Here is a 20,666-nt window from a genome sequence, read left to right on the forward strand (position 1 = left end):
TCGGGAGAGGGTGAAAGATATTATATGTGATGATATCTGAAAACTAGAAGGTGAAACAGGGCCCATGAATGGGAGAAAAAATGATGAGAATCGGAGCAATGATTTGAGAGTATGAGAGGAGAGAAGGAGGCCCAACTTAATGTCATATCAAAATATGAAGAAGGAGTGAGATGAGTCACTTTTCTCCATGTCCTGTTTAGATTTGGGACATCTGACGAGTCCATCAAGGGAAGTACGAATTGTAAGTAGTTAGGTGCAGGAGGATATTTCGGTTTACAAGAGACATACCGTCCCTTCTGATTTAGGATTGTTTCTGTCCCGCAGATAGTACGTTAGTTAGAGCAATGGCACCTCATATCCCCAAGGGGAGACAGAAGAAATCTGAGCAGGAGTGGGCATTCCATGGGTATCGCTATGATGCGAAGCAAATGGCTCGCAAATGGCTCTAAGGCCTATGTGGCCTTCTCCACCAAGTGACTATTTTTTTTTCTTTTTGGTTGGACCCCAGTTCTTTGATAGCAAGAGTAGAAGAGCCTATGAGGTAAGAAAGGTTGAAAAACCTGCGGTTAGAAAACACTTGACCCAGTTTGTGATGCAGGTCTAGCTTCTTGATCTAGGTAGTTAGAGCGTTCATTGTGTCACTTGCTTTGGCGATCTCAAACAATAGAAGTCACGCTTAAGCCGCAGAAGCCACTATTAGACAGCAGAAGGCAGGTTTCACCAAGTTAGCAGTTAACCAACAAAAGTTACTTAACAGATTAACCAACACAGATCATGGCTAACCAGCAGAAGTCCTGATTACAACTCAAATCAGTGGGTCTTCTACTAACCTCAGGGAAATCTGGATGCTTCCCTCCCTAAGTACAGATAATATCATCCTCAAGGAATACATTATCATTGCGGAATATTCTGTGGAATTAAGGACTATCACTCTGGCTCTGTTTATAGCTGAGGATGTCCGTTGTTCATTCGTTCAGTCAACAGCTGTTTGTTGGATATCTGCCATGTGTCAGGTTCTGTCCCGGTGCTGGGGATATGCAGTTGATTTGTACCAGTCCATTTGTACTAGGTGTTGAAATATTGAACTGTGTTCCTACCAGTTTTTGCCTTCAGTCTTTGTCTTCTTCCACCCAAGTCCACTGTGGTGAGTCCAGGGAAGACACATGAAGTCACCGTGGAGTCCCCATCTTGTCCACCCTAGTTCTGTGGAGCCGGCCCCCATGCCCCTCCTTGTCCCCTGTCAGGGAGGCTGGAATCCCAGCAAGAAAGATGTCACACTGGGTGGTGCTTCTGGGACACCCACTGGTGGAAATCTCTGAAGCCCATGGGACTCCTGAGGCTGTGACTGCTGGCCACAGACTGGACTTCCCCCACGATGGCCATGTAACCTCCGAAGTAGATGGTACTATTGATTAATATTTTAAATATCATACTCAGATAGGTGTGATATAGAAGGAGAAGCAAAAGCCCAAGGTTATCTAGAAGAGGGAGCATTCATGTGTGCTTGGATCAGTCAGAGAAGGTTTCCTGGGTGAGGTGACGTAACATCTTCAAGACCTGATAGAAGTTTTCTGTGTTCACTGGGAAAAAGGATGTTTCTGGAAAGTGAAAGAGGAAGCTCGTGGCACCAGCAACCCTAGACTTGGTGTCAGAAAACCAGGCCCTCAGACTTCCTGATGACCAGCAACCATGAGCCAGGATTGACACTCCAGCCTCCATCTGGTCACAGACACCTGCCCCAGGTCCCCACAGAGGTGTGGTGAGGGCTCCGCTCCAAGATAAAGGTGACACCGTCTGAAAGCCCTCTTGTTGGTGTCTTTTAAGCCCCAGGCTAGTCCAAACAAATCTCAGTTGTTTTTGTTTTTTTTTAAATTTTTTTATTGAAGTAGAGTTGATTTACAATGTTGTGTGTTAATTTCTGCTGTACAGCAAAGTGACTCAGTTATACACATGTATACATTCCTTTTCATATTCCTTTCCTTGATGGTTTATCCCAGGATATTGAATACAGCTCCCGGTGCTATACAGTAGGAGGACCTTGTTTTTTATCCAATCCATACATGGTAGCTTCCATCTGCTAATCCCCAGCCTCCCACTCCATCCCTCCCCCAACCCCCTCCCCCTTGGCAACCACCAGCCTGATCTCTGTGTCTGTGAGTCTGAAGAAATCGCAGTTGTCACCCCTACAGGGGGACGGTCTCTCCTTCCTTCATCTTCAAACCTCCTCCTTGGCCATCTTCTTTGCCCACAGAAGCCCCCTCATCCTCACTCTCAAGCCATCCCAACTTGTCACTCCCTGGCGCGAGGACACACTTGGAGTCCCGGAAAGGTACAGCTGGGAAGGGTCTTGGAAGTGAGCCTCCAGCCCCTCCCTCAGGAGATAGTGCGTGAGTGCGCCTAGCCCTGAGGCTGTGACTCTCCAAGCCTGCCCCCCTCCTTCCCTGCGGGGACTCTCCCACTGCACCCTCCTGCCCCCTCTCTCCCGTGGGGCTGCTTCTCCAAAGAGGACCAAATCCTTCATCCGTACCTACCCATCTCCTGGCTGCAAGAACTATCACACTTGAACTTGGTACTTTGCTTTGATGGAAAACTTTTTATTTTTTTCCACTTAAAACTTTTTTTTACTTAATTTTTATTTTATATCGGAGTTAGTTTCAGGTGTACAACACAGTGATTCAGTTATACATATACATATATCCATTCTTTTTCAGATTCTGTTCCCATGTAGGTTATTATGGAATATTGAGGAGAGTTCCCTGTGCTATACAGTAGGTCCTTGTTGGTTATCTATTTTATATATAGTAGTGTGTATATGTCAATCCCAAACTTCCAGTTTATCCCTCCCTCCCCTCTTTCCCCTTTGGTAACCAGAAGTTTATTTTCAAAGTCTGTTGAGTCTGTTTCTGTTTGAACTCAGTACGACTAAAGCTCATTTTACATGTAACAACTTTGGGATACAGTTTTGATTCCCAAATTATGAGGCTCCCAATTCTAGGTGGGACAGATTCATGGCGTTAAACCTCATTGAATCACATAGTGAGAAACATGTTTATTTTCTCTGAATTCCTCAAGAGAAGCCTCAAGTAAGTGCTGATCTGTAGCTAAGTCTTGCTCCATTCCCTTTCAGCCAGGAGTGAGGTTTAGCAGAAGCAGAATCCGGCGAGAGTGAAATCGCATCTGATTATTGTTTTGTTTGACTTCATTTGATTTATTTTATGAATGCCTTCTCATATTGACAGTTGGTGCTGGTATTCAAATTGAGCCAGAGGTTTAAGGTTTCCATTTTAAATAATGTTAAAAATAAAGAAAGAGGGGGCTTCCCTGGTGGCGCAGTGGTTGAGAGTCCACCTGCCGATGCAGGGGACACGGGTTCATGCCCCGGTCCGGGAGGATCTCACGTGCCGCGGAGCGGCTGGGCCCGTGAGCCATGGCCGCTGGGCCTGCGCGACCGGAGCCTGTGCTCCACAACGGGAGAGGCCACAGCAGTGAGAGGCCCGCGTACCGCAAAAAATAAATAAATAAATAAATAAATAAATAAATAAATAAATAAATAAATAAATAAATAAATAAATTAAATAAAGGAAGAGGGACTTCCCTGGCGGTCCAGTGGTTGGGACTTCCCCTTCCATTGTAGGGGGTGCGAGTTCGATCCCTGGTCGGGGAGCTAGGATCCCACATGCCTTGGGGCCAAAAAACCAAAACATAAAACTGAAGCAGTGTTGTAACAGATTCAATAAAGACTTTTAAAAAATGGTCCACATCAAAACAAATCTTAAAAAAAAAAAAAAAGAATCAACCTAAATAAAACATTAAGTAGATAAAATTTTGGTGACACGGGCTATGGTGCCACACGCACGCACGCACACAAAAGGCCCTCCAAGCAGTAGAAACGAGGTTTACAGAACGGTTCACAGTATCTACTGTGGAGGAGGGGGGTTTGGACAATGCAAACCTCTCTTTGGCCTCAGAGGGCATTTCTGTTTACCCAGCCCATGAATAAAAACACCTCACAGCATACATTTTAGTCAGCAAGTATTCTAGCCTAGTGGAAATGATTTACTGAAATTTAGACCTCCTCATGAAATCCAGCCCAAACTCTGATTTGGAAAACCAAGAAGTCCTATTTAGTTTCTGCTGTCATTGTTCCTGAACCACGCTGACTGCATAATTAGTGACATATAAAGTTCTTAATTCTCTCTTCTTCTTTCATCCGGGTGTCAGGAGATTGGTTTGCGCTCCTTTGTGCTCACTCACTAAGAATTTGTTGAACTGATTATTCAGTTTGTAATAAGTGGAGGAGGTCACCTTGGTCCATACCTCACTTGCTTCACACCTGCAAAAAGACCGGATCTTTCATGTGTTAGTGTTACTTGACGGGAGAGCAGTGAAGTTTCTGTCAATTGAGGTTGTACGTCTGGCAGCCAAGAGTGTCCTGTAGGTATTCTTTGCAGGAAAAAATATGTTTGAGGTGACCATAGTGCACAGATTCTCTTAGAGCTTCAAAGTATTTATAACCTGTTATTTTAGATTTGAGCATATTTGTAGCTCCAGAGGTACAAAAATAAACTACATTTTCTTGGAAAATGTGTGTGTCTGGGATGTAAGAGGAGTTGCAACCTTAAACAAGATTTCCAGGCGTTTACAGTCGAACCATGCCAGTAAAAATATGTTTTTTTAGATGTTAAAATCCTAGGGTGCCCACGTAAATATCCTAAGCAATGTGTGTTACGTGAGCTTCCTTTGCTAACGTGCTTTAGCTTTGAAGGTCTTTAGTTCTGGCTCCTGGGGTGCTAATGTACTACAGGGAAAGTTGAACTCAGATGGCAAGTCTTGTTTGCTGTTCAACACAGTGGATGGTGTGCTTCCCACATTCAAGAGAATTATTACTAACGGAGGTAAAAGTCACGTCACAGTTGATGAGGTAAAACTCCTTGCTTGTAATACTCCTAGCAGCGTAGAGGTTTTTGTTGGGCAATGAGAAAAGACAGCAGGTTTACCCATCACTCACTCTTCAATCATCTCTGTCTTAACAAGCACCACTTAATTTTCCGTTCTCTGCAAAGCTGTGTGGGGAGATGGGTACGCAGAGAGGAGAAACTGGGGGGAGACCCTGTGCTCATGGAGCCTGAAGTGTGATTTGTTTCATCAGTGTTTCCAAAAAGATCAGGATAAATTGCTTCTTTGGTCAAAATATAACTTTCCAAAAGTTAAAAAACAATACTTATTCAAATATGCAGTAAGCACATGTTGAAGACTTATTTCACTCATTAACGAGGGAAACAGTCAGATGACAAAGCTGGTTCAAAGAAGGATATGAAAAAACTAGGTAGGGAGGGAGGTAGGCAGACAGACAGATAGGGTGATTGGAAAAAAGAATGCTGGAATAAGGTGGCAAAGTTAGACCCAACTGCTTAATGTCCTACAAGGCAATAAAACAATAATCTTTGGTTGTATTTCAACCAGGCAGGAATCTTCGCACCTATACTAGGCACATATGATTTATAAGTTACCAGTCTTCTACAATCTTTACAGAGTCAAGGTCCAGTCAATAATAAACAGTAAGTCAAAGGAAGTTACATTTCCCGAGACCGTTAGATGACTCGTCTAAGTTTGTCAGTCAGTGCGGCGTATGCATTGCCCGAGGGAACTTCCTGCAATGATGGAAATATTCTGTACATGTGCTGCCCAGTGCGGTAGCCCCTGCACATGTGTAGCTGTTGAGCACTTGAAGGGATTAATCTCCAGAATTTACAAGCAGCCCATGAAGGTCAATATCAAAAAAACACACAAGAAACAAACAACCACAAACAACCCAATCAAAAAGTGGGCACCATTGTAAAGCAATTATACTCCAATAAAGATGTTAAAAAAAAAAAGAAAGAAAAAGTGGGCAGAAGACCTACATAGACATTTCTCCAAATAAGACATACAGATGACCAGAGAGGCACATGAAAAGATGCTCAACATCACTAGTTATTAGAGAAATGCAAATCAAACTACAATGAGGTATCACCTCACATAGGTCAGAATGGCCATCATCAAAAAGTCTACCAATAGTAAATGCTGCAGAGGGTGTGGAGAAAAGGGAACCCTCCTGCACTGTTGGTGGGAATGTAAATTGGTGCAGCCACTACGGAGGTGCCTTAAAAAAAAAACACCTAGAAATAGAGCTGCCTTATGACCCAGCAATCCCACTCCTGGGCGTATATCTGGGAAAAACATGGTTTGAAAGGATACGTGCACCCCAGTGTTCATTGCAGCACTGTTTACAGTAGCCAAGACATGGAAGCAACCTAAATGTCCATCCACAGGTGAATGGATAAAGACGATATGGTACATACATACAGTGCAATATTAGCCATTAAAAAGAATGAAATAATGCCATTTGCAGCAACATGGATGGACCTGGAGATTATCATACTAATTTTATTTAATTTTCATTATTTAAATAGCCACACGTGATTCGTAGCTATCATATTGGACATCACAGCTCCCACATGCCATTAGATGAGCAGACAATCATTTTTCTGCCTTGTTTCCAATCTTGGATAATATTTTTCTAAACACTTTGCAAATTAAATCGTGTTTTAAATATTATCACGAGAGCTAAATATGTAAAAGCATTTGGAGAAGACTCCTTTGGAAAGACCTAATTCTTTCGCGAAGCATATAATTTCTTCTGCAGATGGAATGCTTCTTCTATTGGCTTTCTTGACAATGGACTCACCTGATATTGTTCTGGCCAGCAAGGGAGCCACTTAGGAAGTTAAGCCTGTTCGGAGTGAACCCAACTCTGCATTATGTTTTCCAAGTGAATTCGCTTGGTATTCATTTTCTTTTAGCAAGATAATAACGGGCAAGTCCAGTTTTGATTAAAAGGGGCTTTCTGGTTTGCAGCAAAGGGAGAGAACTGACTATTCATATTTCACAAGGATTTTAAGGCTTAAATAAGTTAACTTTTCTGCTGCCATCACTTCATTACTCAGAACGAGCAGGCAATGCATTGATAAGGTTGGCTTTGATTTCTCATGAAGCTCAGTAGTTTTGCTTAATTTTCTCATCTTCTTGGTTGCTTGCAGGGGTTTTTCCGCAGAAGTATTCAGAAGAACATGATTTACACTTGTCACCGAGATAAGAACTGTGTTATTAATAAAGTCACCAGGAATCGATGCCAGTACTGTCGACTCCAGAAGTGCTTTGAAGTGGGAATGTCCAAAGAATGTAAGTGGAGTCTCCAAAAAATTCTTTTCTCTTTGCCTTATCTATAAATATGATTGCTCAGCCTCCAAAATCAAGTCGTGGAGGACGTCAGCGTGTGGAATTCAGACGTGACACGAGTGATAGTTTGCCAGGGGTAGGTGTCAACAGAGATGACATGGAAATAGAACAACCGTGGGGATTTTCAGATACAATTTGAGTGGCAGTTGGTGAAAGGGCAGGCGCTGGGTGTCGTGGACAGCAGGCTTGTATTCCAGAGCGGTTACTAACCAGCTCTGTGTCTCTGAGCCACTGGTAACTGGTCCTAGAGCCACATGGAGACTCTGTTTCCCCATCTCGACAGTAGGAATAAAGAGCTTTGCCTGTGTTGGTGAGAATAAAACGAGGAGAGAGGCATGTGGTAATAATGTACCCTTTTTCAGAGGGTCCATCAACCGTGGTAATAATGGACCCTTTTTTCAGAGGGGAGGGAGTGTAAAACTTTTGCTGTCGAAGAAACATTTAGAAACTTGGCATGTTGGCAATTTTCCAAACTCGATTCAGCCCCACTCCTCCAAACAGTTATTCACTTGATTAATTCAGAAGAGAATATTTGAATAGATTAAAAATGAGTGGTCCATAATCATCTGCTTGTGGGGCTTTGAATTATACATGCAGAGGACATATACAGGCAGAGTACATACAGCACCAAAAAATCACGAAGGGATCAAGAACGTGCCAGGCGCGTGGCCGGGCTCAGGCAGGTGTAAGGAAGACGCAGGGATGTGTGCCTGGTTGGGCGCTCAGTGGAATCGCTGCCCACCTGCCCCCACTGCGTCCTGACACTTGAGCATCTGAGTGGGGCACTGGGCGGGGCGCTCTGAGGGGCCCTGGAGATGCTAAGCCACGCCCACTGACCCCTACGAGAGGGAGACGAAAAGCCACAGTCCGACAGCGGGGTTTGAAGGCTTTATGTTGGTTAGACGCTCTTGGATTTTGGAACTGGGACGTGTGGCCATGGGAGCGAGGCCCCTGGAGCCGGGCAGGGCTTCCCTGAGAGCGCGCAGCTGGCCGACGGGAGCTCTCTGCTGGGAGCTCTGACTTGGGATGTTTCTTGGCGGCCTGCCCAGTGTCTTTCCTGCCCCTCGCCTTTCCTAACTCTGCCCAGGGTTTACATAGGCTTTTCTACGTCTTGGGTTTCTACTCCTCAGGGAAGACAGCAGGGTTGGATCCATTCGTTTGACTCAAGCCAATCAGTATAACCTGTCCCAGCCACAGTCATTGGTTCACGGCGAACGTGTAACCTAGGCTGGTCCAGTGAGCATGAGTTCAAGACTCATGCTCGTGACCCATAAAAGGAAAAAAATGGTAAATCGGACTTCATCAAAATCAGAAAATGTCTGTTCAAATGACACTGTGAAATTACCGACAAGCCAAGCCACAGACGAGGAGAAAATATTCACAAATCACGTATCTGCTAAGGACTTATATGTAGCGTATGGAAAACCTCTGAAAATTCAATGATAAGGAAGGAAATAACCCAATTAAAAAACCAAAACTAAACTAAAATTCAAAATTGCCAAGATTATGAAAGACAGACAGACTGAGACATAACAGCTAAGTGCAAGGCATGATCCTGGTGACCCTGCAGTGGAGGAAAGCTACCTATAAAGGGCATTATTGGGACAGTTATTGAAATTGGAATATAGGTTGTCAATTAGAATATCACATTGAATCAACTTTGCATGTCCTGACTTTGATCACTGTGCTATCGTTACGTAAGAGAATGTTCTTATTCTTGATATGTGCCACTAACTCTCCATGGTCCAAAAGGGCTGTGTGTGTGTGTGTGTGTGTGTGTGTGTGTGTGTGTGTGTGTGTGTGTGTGTGGAGAGAGAGAGAGAATGAAAGAGAGGAAGAAAATGTGGCAGGATATTAAGACTTGTGAATCTGAGTGAAGGGATACACAGTGAAGGAGTTCCTCGAACTATTCTTGCAACTTTTGAGCAAATTTGAAATTGTATCAAAACAAAATGACTAAAACAAAAGACTCATGCTTAGAATATTGGGGCAGAAGTGTCCTGCCTTCTGATGCATGTGAACAAGGAGACGCAAGTGTTCTCCAGCCCCAAGGGAGGTCAGCTATAGGACAGAGCAGGCTCTGTGGATGGAAGAATGGAAAGACAGACAGAACTCGGGCCCTGACTGGCATCCCTGAGTTGCCGAACCCACCACCCCTGGAACCTCTGCCTCCGATGGTTTGCTCCTCTCTGCCAAGGACTCATGAAGGCGGTTGAGGCTGGGGTCTTATTCATAATTAAGGTCCCGATGAGCAAGCCTGGAGTCACCAGACAGGGATGCATGCTGGGTATGCCGTCCCTTCTGGGAGGGTCACCTCCTCCAGGTGGTTCTGTTGCCCGCATCTCAGCCAGGTCCTTTGATCCCCTCCAAACTTCAGAGCTATTGAATGACTCTTTCCTTCCAGATTGAGTTGGTGTAGTACATTCTTGGTTATCAAAGTACTCATAGCTTTGGGACTTTGAAACGGTAAATATTCATGGCGTGTGAAAAAGCATGATACCTAACTGTATGGTCTTAATTACATAAACATGGATGCTTAGTTGTGTAAATACAGAAACGAGACCTAGAAGGACACATCAGATGGTAAACTGCTCGGGATTACGGATGACTTTGTTTTTTGCTTCTTGTGTTTTTTGGTTTCCTATTAGGCACATGTTAACTTTTAAGAAATAAATGTTATTTTAAAAACCTTTTTTAAAAAATCCATGAATGTGAAGCTTTGAAGCTAATCTTTACTTAGCTCAGTCCCCAAACCCTAGCACTAATGAGAAAAGCATGATATTGCCCTGAAGTAGGCAAATTGTTTATATGTATAAGCGAGACTCACAGGATTATCCCCCCGACTCCCCATTTTTGGTCTGACGTTCTGTAGATGTGGATGTTACACTGCAGTTCTGTGGGAGAATTTCAGTGCAGGCTAAAATTATAAATGAGTAAGCCAGATGTGGGCTCGGGGTAAATCAGTACTTTTGCATTTATTTTGCGTGGGCTGGAGACCCATTTCCTGCTTACATTACTTAAAACCCATATCCTGCTTCTCTGTAAAAACTGGAAGGTTGGTTGCCAATTAAAAAAAATAATGTTTACACCCACAGGAGAACTCTAGTTTCAACCCTCAAGGAACTTGTCACCTTAATTAGATTTAAAAATATAGAAATGGGAAGAAAATGGGATCATTATGCCCAAATAAACAAAAATAAATATATTTTCTTCAGAAGGAAATTGAAGGGGAAGAAATATCCACTTGGAGTACAGTGACCGAGAGTCTAATAGAACATTTTAAAAGTTGAAACAGAAGGAAGCAGGAAGATATGAGAATCACTAATCAATTATACCACAGTACCCACCACTGAAACAAACCCAGGAGTAACAGAGACTCATAGGACGGTGGAGCATATGAGAATCACTCATCAATTATACCACGGTACCCACCACTGAAACAAACCCAGGAGTAACAGAGACTCAGGACGGTGCAGCTGAAAACGGATCTTAGAGACTGATTTTCACTCACCTCTCTCCTTTGACATACGAGTACACCAGGACCCAGAAGATGAAACGCTCTTCCCAGCAAATCCGCAACTGGCTAAAGACAGAACCAAGCTTACAGTTCACATCTGCCACCTCTGCTCGCCATGCTTCCTTTGCAGCACCAAGATTAGCAAGGTTTGCATTCCATTGGGGCCAGAGGTCATGTCACTTCACGAGTATGTATCAGAACCCTTTGGACGCAAGGGACAGAGAACCCAGCTCCAACCTGACATAAGCTAAAAAATCAACACATGTCACTGGATGACACGACTGGACCCAAAGGCTCACGTTTGTTTTGGGGGCATTCTCATCGTTCCTCTTCATTTCTCAGAGCTGGTTTGTTGTTTTTTTTTTGGCTGTGTTGGTTTTGTTTCTGGGAAGATTTTCCAAATGGCTAATAAAGATGGCCAACCAATAGCCTACCCGGCAGGAAGAGAGAGCCTCAGATCCCCTCTGTGAATGCAGGACTTTGGGGTGTTGGGGGCTGAATATGGTGATTGGCTAGTTTGGGATCGTGTGCCCAGCTCCGGACCCACCCAAACCACAAGAGCCAAGGGTGTGGAAGAAGTGTTTCTCGGTGGGAAACCAGAAAGTCAGGAGGCAGAAGCAACTTCATGTTCCCCACGAAATACCGTCTCACAGCGCTGTTCCCAGTACGTTCTTATTCTTTATGCTGCGGGGGAAAAGAAAGAAAGAAACCTGAGAATCATCCCATGGTAGCCGCTAACATAGACGCGGTGTTTTCTATGGGCCAGGCACTGCATTAACCTCTTGTAATACTTCATACCATTTGATCCTCATAGCAACCCTGTAAGGTAGGTTAGTTATAATTCCTCTCTCCCTCCTCTCCAGCAAGATGTGGAAGCTGAGGCACAGAGAGGTTAACTTACTCAAGGTAACACGGTTGGTAAGGTGCAGCCCTGGGATCTGGGCCCAGGGAGCAACATATACTGCATGCCGTAAAAAGCAGCCTTGAAAACTCTGGGTCTTATTGCCAGTGGTTAATAAAACAATAATTACACTCCTTGCTACGTATTAGAGATGTACGCCCTGGAAAATCATGTGCAAATTTAATTTTCATAGATCACATTTGGTTTTAAAAGTATAAGGGGATGTACTGGTAAAAGAAATCCTTTATTGTGTGTCCCGTCAGCAAAGCATGATTATTTCTTCATTTTTGTGTTCTGTAAATGCTGGTGGGTATGCCTTATATTTTCCAAGGGCTTTGTACAGTAGGGGAACCTTTTTTGTGGAGGAGTAGCTCTTTGTCAGACCATGGGATTTGAAAGCGGTAACAGTAAGGGGAAAAAAATCGATTTTCAGCTGCATTCTAAAAGCAGTACAAAAATTTATGAAGAACTTGGGGAGGAAGCAAAGGAAGTAACACGACTCCCAAGTTGAGTGATGAGCTTCTGCTGGCGGGCGGGAGGCTTGTAACCGTGTCAGGCAAGGAAAGTGTGTAGCAAAGCCCTGAAGTAGGAACAAGGAAAAAAGGTTCAACAGTAAATGAAGACACAAAATTTGGGATTGTCAATGAGCTATGCAGACAAGCTTATGTCCGTGATGGGGAGGGAGCCAGTTGAGACCACGCTGCTTGGAGACCACAGGAGCTGACCACACGCATTTGAGTCAGTTACGGAAATCCCAGCGATCGTTCAAGTCTTTCAGCCAGCGATCCTCAGACTTTTAAAAAAGGGTCCAATAGAAAATGTTTCGGCTTCGTGGGCCGTATGACGTCTGTCTCGGTTCCTTAGCTCTGCCGTGGTAGCACAAACGCGGCAGTAGGAAATACGTGGACAAAGGGGGTCTGCCTGTGTGCCGGTACATCTTATTTTCAAAAGCAGGTGTAGGGCTGGGTTTGGCCCGAGGCTTGCAGGGGCTCCCCCAGTGGTGACCTCACCCCCAGCTCGCCCCCGCCCACCGTCCCCTGCTTTCCTCCGACGGACTGTCACCCAGCTTCCAGCTGCCCTGGAGCCTGAGGACCCGTGAGCCTCACACCTGCACGCTCCGGCAAAGGCTGTTCCCTGGGGTTGGGTTTCCACTCGTTTGTCCGAGGAACTGCAGGGGTTTGCTGAGATGCCATTTGCTCTTGGAAGCCGCCCCCGGACCCCACCCCACACTCCCGGCAGAGTTATGCACTCTTCCCCCTGCGCTCCCGCGGGGCTCTGGACATACGTCCAGGAACCACAAGCTTATAGCGCGAGGCTCCCTGGCTTGATTATAAACTCCTGAACGGCAAGTGTCCTGTCTTCCTCACCTTGTAGGCCGAGAAGCTACCACGATGCTTTCCTCAGCGAAGTCAGAGTGGCCAAGTGGTTTCTTTACTTATTTATTTATTCTTTATTGGAGAATGATTGATTTACCATGTTGTGTGAGTTTCAGGTGTACCGCAAAGTGACTCAGTTATACATATACACATGTCCACTCTTCTTAAGACTCTTTTCCCATATGGGCCATTACAGAGCGGAGTGTTGGTTCCCTGTGCTCTACAGCAGATCCTTATTAGTTATCTATTTTATATATAGTAGTGTGTATATGTCAGTCCCAGTCTCGCAATTTATCCCTCCCCCAACGCTTACCCCGCCCCCCCGTAACCATAAGTTTATTTTCTACATCTGTCACTCTATTTCTGTTATGTAAATAAGTTCATTTGTACCGTTGTTTAGATTCCACATATAAGGGATGGATGGTATTTGTCTTTCTCTGTCTGACTGACTTCACTCAGTGTGATAATCTCTAGATCCTTCCATGTCACTGCAAATGGCATTATTTCATTCTTTTTTATGGCTGAGTAATATTTCAGTGTATATATGTACCACATCTTCTTTATCCCTTCCTCTGTGGATGGACATTTAGGTTGCTTCCACGTCTTGGCTATTGTAAACAGTGCTGCAGTGAACATTGGGGTGCATGTATTTTTGAATTATAGTTTTGTCTGAGTATATGCCCAGCAGGGGGATTGCTGGATCATATGGTAGCTCTATTTTCAGTTTTTTAAGGAACATCCGTACTGTTCTCCATAGTGGCTGCACCAATTTACATTCGCACCAACAGTTTACGAGGGTTCCCTTTTCTCCACACCCTCTCCAGCATTTACTGTTTGTAGACTTTTTGATGGTGGCCATTCTGACCGGTGGGAGGTGAGATACCTCATTGTAGTTTTGATTTGTATTTCTCTAATACTTAGCGATGTGGCTGTATTAAGAGGTGACCAAACCCAGCATCTCCCTAGCTTTACATCGTGAAAAGTTGTCAGTCACAGAGCCTTTCTGGGTATAAGCTATTCAGCTGTCACTCACTCACTTCTCTGCTCCGGGCCCAGAACAAGTTATGCACCTTCTCTGGGGCTGTGTTTTCTACCTGGATGCGAGGAGCATTCCTGTTGACTGACAGCCTGGGTGTGATGTAAGAACTGATGCTTTTCATCCTGTTTAGACAACAGTGTTTCGTCAGTCAGCTGCCTCTTGCCAGTTGCCTGTCCTGGAAGACGTCGGATCTTCTAGTGTGTTTGCTGGGCAGACTGTTCAGCTGAGCAGGCATCCTGTGTGACTGTGCACGAAAGGCCCAGTGAAGGTGGAGAGGCTGAGATGGACAAGGGGTGGCCGTGGGATCGCGGCTCCCTTTTGCCAAACCTTGGTGATAACGACCAAGGTTCTTGGCCTCCTCAATCAGTAGAAATTTACTAGAGGCCAGACAAGAAATCCAGGCAAGGCTTTATTGGGGCCCCTGCTGCAGCAGAGGGGAGCGAGAACAAGTAACAGCTTCCCTCGCTCACTTGCCCCCTGAGTGGGGGGCGAGCTGGTTCCTTATATGGGGTGAGGGTAGGGGTGGGGCCGGAGGTGTGGCTTAGGTGGTCTGCCCTCCCCTTTGGTGGTGCTGAGTGCACGGGACATGCGCAGTGCCCTGCTTTCGCTCCAGGCTCTTCAGAAGTGGCAGCTGGGTTTTGGGTCTTTTTGTATCTTGTACATAATTTTTTCCCAGCTGTGCACGCACACAGCTATTTTTAGTCCCTTATAGTTTCTTTGTATTTTGTTGCTGGAGCAGAGTTTGTCCAGGTGCAAGCCCTGCAGCAAAGGGTCCCAGGTCCCAGGTCCCAGCCTGTCTCATTGTCAGTGAAGTTGCTCACAGACAAAAGGCAGAGGTGCAGGAACAGGCTGGACTTGGGGGAGGAGAGTGGGATATGAGAACTAGCCCGAACGAAGGCTCGTGAGCTGTGATGAAGGGGGAATTGTGGTCCCTGGTGCCTTTAACATATGCCGGGTTCCCTGAGCCTCTGGCCTTCAGGTTGGGCGCCCTCCACCAGTGTCTGTAACAAAAGATGTTAGGGAAGGTACTGAGGCTGTCACCCCCTTCTATATCTTCTTTCCTTTTTCAAAATCGCTGGCTTTTAATTTACAAAGGACCCTCTTTACATTCTCTTTGAGCTTATATTTATGTAATCCATGCCTTTGAGTGGTAGGCAAAACACGTCTTTTGATTTTGTGTGAGAATGCTGTTCGGTGTTTATTTCACAGCATTTTTTTTACTATGACAGTTTCATAAGTGTTTTTGTAGAATAGAGCAATTGAATAATCTCTGAATTTAAGAGTCCCTAAGCACTCATAGACAACTTCTCATTTGGGGCATATTGAGCTTAAAAACGGCTTTTTATAAAGTCTCTAAATTCCGATCTATACTTTGGATGTGACTGTCCCCATGGGTGGGTTGGATGCCATAAATGTGCTTTGTGCGGACACTTAGATACTTCCACGAGAGGCTTTTGTTGTTCTCTGTTTCTCTCATTTCCCCTTTAGTGTTAAACTTACATTAAAACAAACCTTTTGGATTAAAGGCACTTAACCTCAGTTAAAATCACTTTTCTTGGTGCACAAATTATATCGATGTGCTCGTTGGTTCTATGGCTGGATTTTACTGGCTTAATAACGAGGAGATTCATATTGTCGGTTGCCTTGTGTACTTGGAAAATTACATAAACATCATCATCAGGTCACGTAATGTCTTTCTAATTTCAGTTTATTTCTTCATTTGTTCCCATGTCGTAGCCCATTACTGTGTTTCTGAAGCTCACTGTGATCATTTTGTTCTGTTCAGCAGAGATGCAGCGTTAACCCTGCCTTCTCCCCGCCACACACAAATCCCCAAAAGCCCCTCCCCCTCAGCCCCGAATTAAATGAAAGACTAGAAACTTTATATTTTTTTACTTAAAAACGTCATGGAAGCTGGAAAATAAAAATCTGCTGCCCCATTCCACTGACCACATGTTCATGTTTTCCCACATGTGTCCAAGAGATTAAAAAAAAAACAACCCACCAACAACAGACTGCCTTTGGGCACCTGCAGGCGGTGATGTCCGCACCGCCGCGGGGCTTGCAGCCCCTTAGCACTCAGGCTGCAAAAGAAGTATTCAGATTCCTGCAGCTTTACGAACACATCATCTCCCCACAGCCTGGAAGGGGCACGCTGGGCACGTTCTCACCTTAGAAAAAGGAGACGTTTCCATTACGCAGCAGGACAGAGCAGAGGAAGGAACAAAGGGCTTTGAAGGGAGCCTGAGCTGGGTTCGAATCCGGCCCTGCTCTCGAGCTGTCTCGTCTTGGGCAGGACGCGTGCTTTTGCTGCAGGGCCCGAGCTGAGCCCCAGCGTGGGCAGCCTTGCCGGCGGGTCTCGTGCCTCGGACCCTTCCTGGCACATGGTTTGTTCTACATAAAGGACACCTGTTCTCTTGGGTTCTTCCTCTGCTGCTGACACAGGCTCTGTTCTCTGCTGTCGCTGTCACAGCTGGTTGTTATTTTAATAACTACCGCCTTGGTCCTCCTTCAGGAGGCAAGTGAAGGGCGGAGGCTCTGTTCGTGTTGAATTGTTTATGATGCTGCGGTTTAGATGTATGGCCCCGAATATTATGTCACAGCATTCAGAAGAAAGCTTGCAGACATAGTTTCCAAAATAAATATCCCCCTTCCTTGGCTACTGTAAACTTCGAGGCAGGTGGCTCATCTGCCCGGAGATGCTGGGACATGTAATCAGAGAACGGGACAGGATCTTGGCGTCATGGAACCCTACTCCATGGGGAAAGCTGAACTAGGGTGTTGGAAAGGATGCTTTCCTGCATCGTCAGCTCAAGGTGAGGCCTTGCGGTCTCTCGGGAGGTGCCGAACCCAAGCCAAATTTCCCCCGACGCAAAGCCCCCTCCCTCCCAGCATCCTCCTTGTTTTGCCCACGTGGCACCTTCCATCTCTCTGCATTATTTTTTTTAAGATTTTTTTGATGTGGACCATTTTTAAAGTCTTCATTGAATTTGTTACAATATTGCTTCTGTTTTAGGTTTGGGGATTTTGGCCGCCGCGAGGCGTGAGGGTTCTTAGCTCCCCGATCAGGGATCAAACCCGCACCCCCTGCATTGGATGGCGAAGTCTTAACCACTGGACCGCCGGGGAAGTCCCTCTCCAAATCCTCTGTTTGGGACTTTGTGGCCTGCCTTTCCCCTGGATCCATCATCTCCTTTCTTCCAACCAAATCTCATCACCTTTCGGCCTCTACCGCGGCACTGCCTTTGCCGTCAGCCATGTGGGTGATACGAGCACAAAGCGCTTTACCCACAGCAGGGTCTCCCAAGATTTAGGGTCATCCCGTGTGCTGGGTGGGGCAGGAATAGTATTCTGATCCTCCGTTTTCCTGAGATTCAGAGAGGCTGATCCCTGCCTAAGTCACGGCGCTGGCTTCAGCCCACGGGCCCAGTTCCAGCCCCTGGATCTTCTCAAGCTTCACTTCGCTTCTCTAACAGTAGAGTTCTTATGTACATTTAACGTTACAAAGTTTTCTGTATCTTCACCCATCTCTGTTCCCAAGGCACATATTCTATCGTTTACATATATGATTTGATTTGATGTATGTACTAGTTTAATACAGTATTTCCCCTAGTGTAAACTCTGCCCACAGTGATGTGTAACATAATTTAGGGAGTGCTGAATAATATCAAATCATACGGTGGTAAAGTTATATTCCCTTTTCAGTCAATATTCATTCAGTCTTTTTATTGCCAGGGAGAAAATCCGAGTTTGTTGCTGGTACCCCCTTAATGAACACCTCATGAACCTTTGCTCCCCACTGTTTTTAATAGAGAGGACAGAGGCAACTGTCCCTAGTGAGAAGTTGTATTTATTTCAGAGGTGTGCAAACTTTCTTAAGTGTCCAGATAGGACACATTTTAGGCTCTGCAGACCACTGGGTATTAGTTGCCTCGACTGCAGCGTGGAAGTTTTATGAAGGAGCATGGCTTTGTTCCAGTAAAACTTTATTTAGTGAAACTTTATTTACAAACAGAGGCAGTTGACCTGAAAATGCTGTCTGTGTCTTACTCTTCCCTCCTATTTATGGCCAGTGCTACTAGTTTCCCCCGTGTAGTGGTAAAATCAAGTTCTCTAAAATTTATCTAACCAAAAAAGTAATTTAGGCAGAAATCATCAGAGGGTACTGGCCTGTGAGCATGTGAAAAACCGTGAAGGTGGGTGTGGACTGAAGTTGGAGAAACGGTGGCTTTCTGTGTCAGCTGGTCAAGTGTTCTTGCACCTCGACAGGAACAGAACAGCATCCGGGCAGCTTTGGCCCCTCCAGGGCCCTGGGCCTTGCTAGTTGGTCTGGATCCCCCTGACCTGCCTCTGTCCAGCCCTCTCCCCACCCCGAGCTGCCCCCACCCCCACCCCCGAGTGGAGGGTATGGGCCCTGCTTTGCTTGCATCCTTGGGTTCGTCCTGTCCTGGTGCAAGGAGGGGGTCGGTAATGGGTGGATCCGCGGCGGCGGGATTTCAAGCATCCAGACACCTGGAGCGGCAGGGGGAGACGCCAGGGAGGCCGCCAGGGCGGTTTACTCGCGTCCCTGCCTCTGAAGAGCAGCATCGTGGCGGGAGAACTGACCCGAAGGGCAGCTGCGGTTCAAGCCTCAGCCCAGCCCTTGCTTAGCTCTGTGCCATCTCGGGCAGGTTATCTCACATCTCTGTGCCTGCGCTTCCCGGTCTGTAACACAGAGACAATCGTAGTACCTCCCTCAGATGGCTACTGTGAGGACAAACGGATTAATCTGTGGCCAGGACTAAAGACATTCCTCAGCTAAGTGTTGGCCCTTGGTACTCGCACCCTGCTACGGTAATGACCCGGCCCCCGGAGAGCAGCCCGTGTGATCATCAGTACGGCCCTCAGTGTCTGTACAGGACAGCTGACACACCTCCCAGCCCAGCGGTTCATTTACTCAGAGCAAGGGGCACCCTTCAATGCGACATCTGTCCTTGCCGCTCAGAGCCAGCCCCCTTAAAGCAGAGCGCTGGCACTGAGCCCGGTGATCCTGTGCCAGCAGCCACGGCCCTTCGCCACCTGCAGAATCAGCTCCCTGTGAATCGGCGTGGGCGACTCCGTACACACAGCCACTCAGCCTGCCCGCCCGCCCCGTGCTGGCCTCTTGTCCTGCTCCCCAAAGACCCCCACGTGAGCTGCCTCGGGCGGTACTGTCCCCGCCTTCCTCCTGCTCTGTGCTAGCCCACCTCCCTCCTAAGTGTGCCCGTACGCTCCTCCAAGAGCAGGGGCAGGTGGGGGGCATTCTCACCTCCCCACAGTGTGACATGCTGGCGGCACCTCTGTTGGGTGACTTTCAATGTCAAACTTGTTTTGAGTTCAGGAGGTAGGTATGTGTGTGTGTGTGTGTTTGTGTGTGAGAGAGAGAGAGAGAGAGAGAGGGAAGGAAAGAGAGAACAACAGGTGTTCCCTACACGGGCTGGGAGCATCCTGAGGACAGGCACAGAGTCTTACTTGGGTCCTCAACTTAATGCCTTGTATTTAATAGCTAGTTCTGGAATGGATTAGAAGCAAAGGGTACTTGAGAAGTGGAGATTCTGAATCAGGAACTTGGATCTTCCCAAGAGCCAGAGATTTGAATCAATATACAGATATATTGAGCCTGGTTTCCCTTTTTCTTCTGCCCCCTCCCCTAATTCGCACCCCATAAATACTAGCCTACTGGCCCTTTCATGACGCGAAGTCTTGATATCGTATGTTCCGCGGTGGATGCAACCAGATAGAGCTTGTAAATAGGTCCTAACAGAGAAGAGTTGCTTTCTCTCAAAACTGTACACACCTAGACACCATATTTCATCCAATCTATAATTTGTTAAGGTGCACTATAATTTTATGTACCGCTAAAAGGAAAATAGCGCTAATTAAACTAAGACACAGCAAAGATTGTAAGACAGGTGGCAATTTCAGAGAGAGAGAGAAAGAGAGGGAGAAACCAGATCTCAGCCCTGTAAGAAAAGGAAGCGTCTCACATTCTAGGCTGGAAATACCCTATGTTTTCATCTGGAGCTATTTTTCATTCTGCTTTAAATAGATATTGATGGTGAAACCTCAGTGCCCAAAGACAATCCCCAGCACAGAGAGCTGAGTAAGTATGCAAGTCCTTCTAAAATAGCCAGCAGAGAGCCCTTTGTTTGGAAACAAATGTCTCTGTGAAAATAGCAACCCGAGATTCGCCTGCAGCCCCTGCGTTCTGGGTGATGAGCGTGGCCCTTTAAGTGTCCTCTCCCCGTGACAGCAATTCTCTGGAGGGTGGCCATCTAAATTGCTCCATAAATCCACGCACACAGTTCAGTCTGGAATTTGCTCTTCCTGGAGTGGGATTGAGCACTTCAACCAGTCTGCCATCGCAGAGTACTAACTATCACAATTAGGTTACTTCTCCCTTTAATACTGGAAAACAAAGAGTTGCTGCGATCTGATTGACTGGATTGATAGAGACAGGTGTCTTTTTAGTGCCGGCACGGAGGAGAGAGCGCTCTGTTTCCTCAGAGAAGGGATGTCTTTGCCCCAGATTCACAC

General features: G+C 46.0%; 1 protein-coding gene across 1 annotated transcript in view; it reads left to right on the forward strand.

Moving 5' to 3' along the window:
* RARB (retinoic acid receptor beta) overlaps nucleotides 1-20,666 on the forward strand; it is a 185,907-nt gene that overhangs the window by 70,508 nt on the left and 94,733 nt on the right. The window contains exon 3 of the mRNA XM_082840503.1: nucleotides 7,080-7,221. Within this exon, the coding sequence (XP_082696629.1) occupies nucleotides 7,080-7,221 (142 nt within the window). The remainder of the gene's footprint in view (nucleotides 1-7,079; nucleotides 7,222-20,666) is intronic.

Source organism: Leucopleurus acutus (assembly GCF_964270905.1).
Source record: "Leucopleurus acutus genome assembly, chromosome: 5".
NCBI lineage: Eukaryota > Metazoa > Chordata > Mammalia > Artiodactyla > Delphinidae > Leucopleurus > Leucopleurus acutus.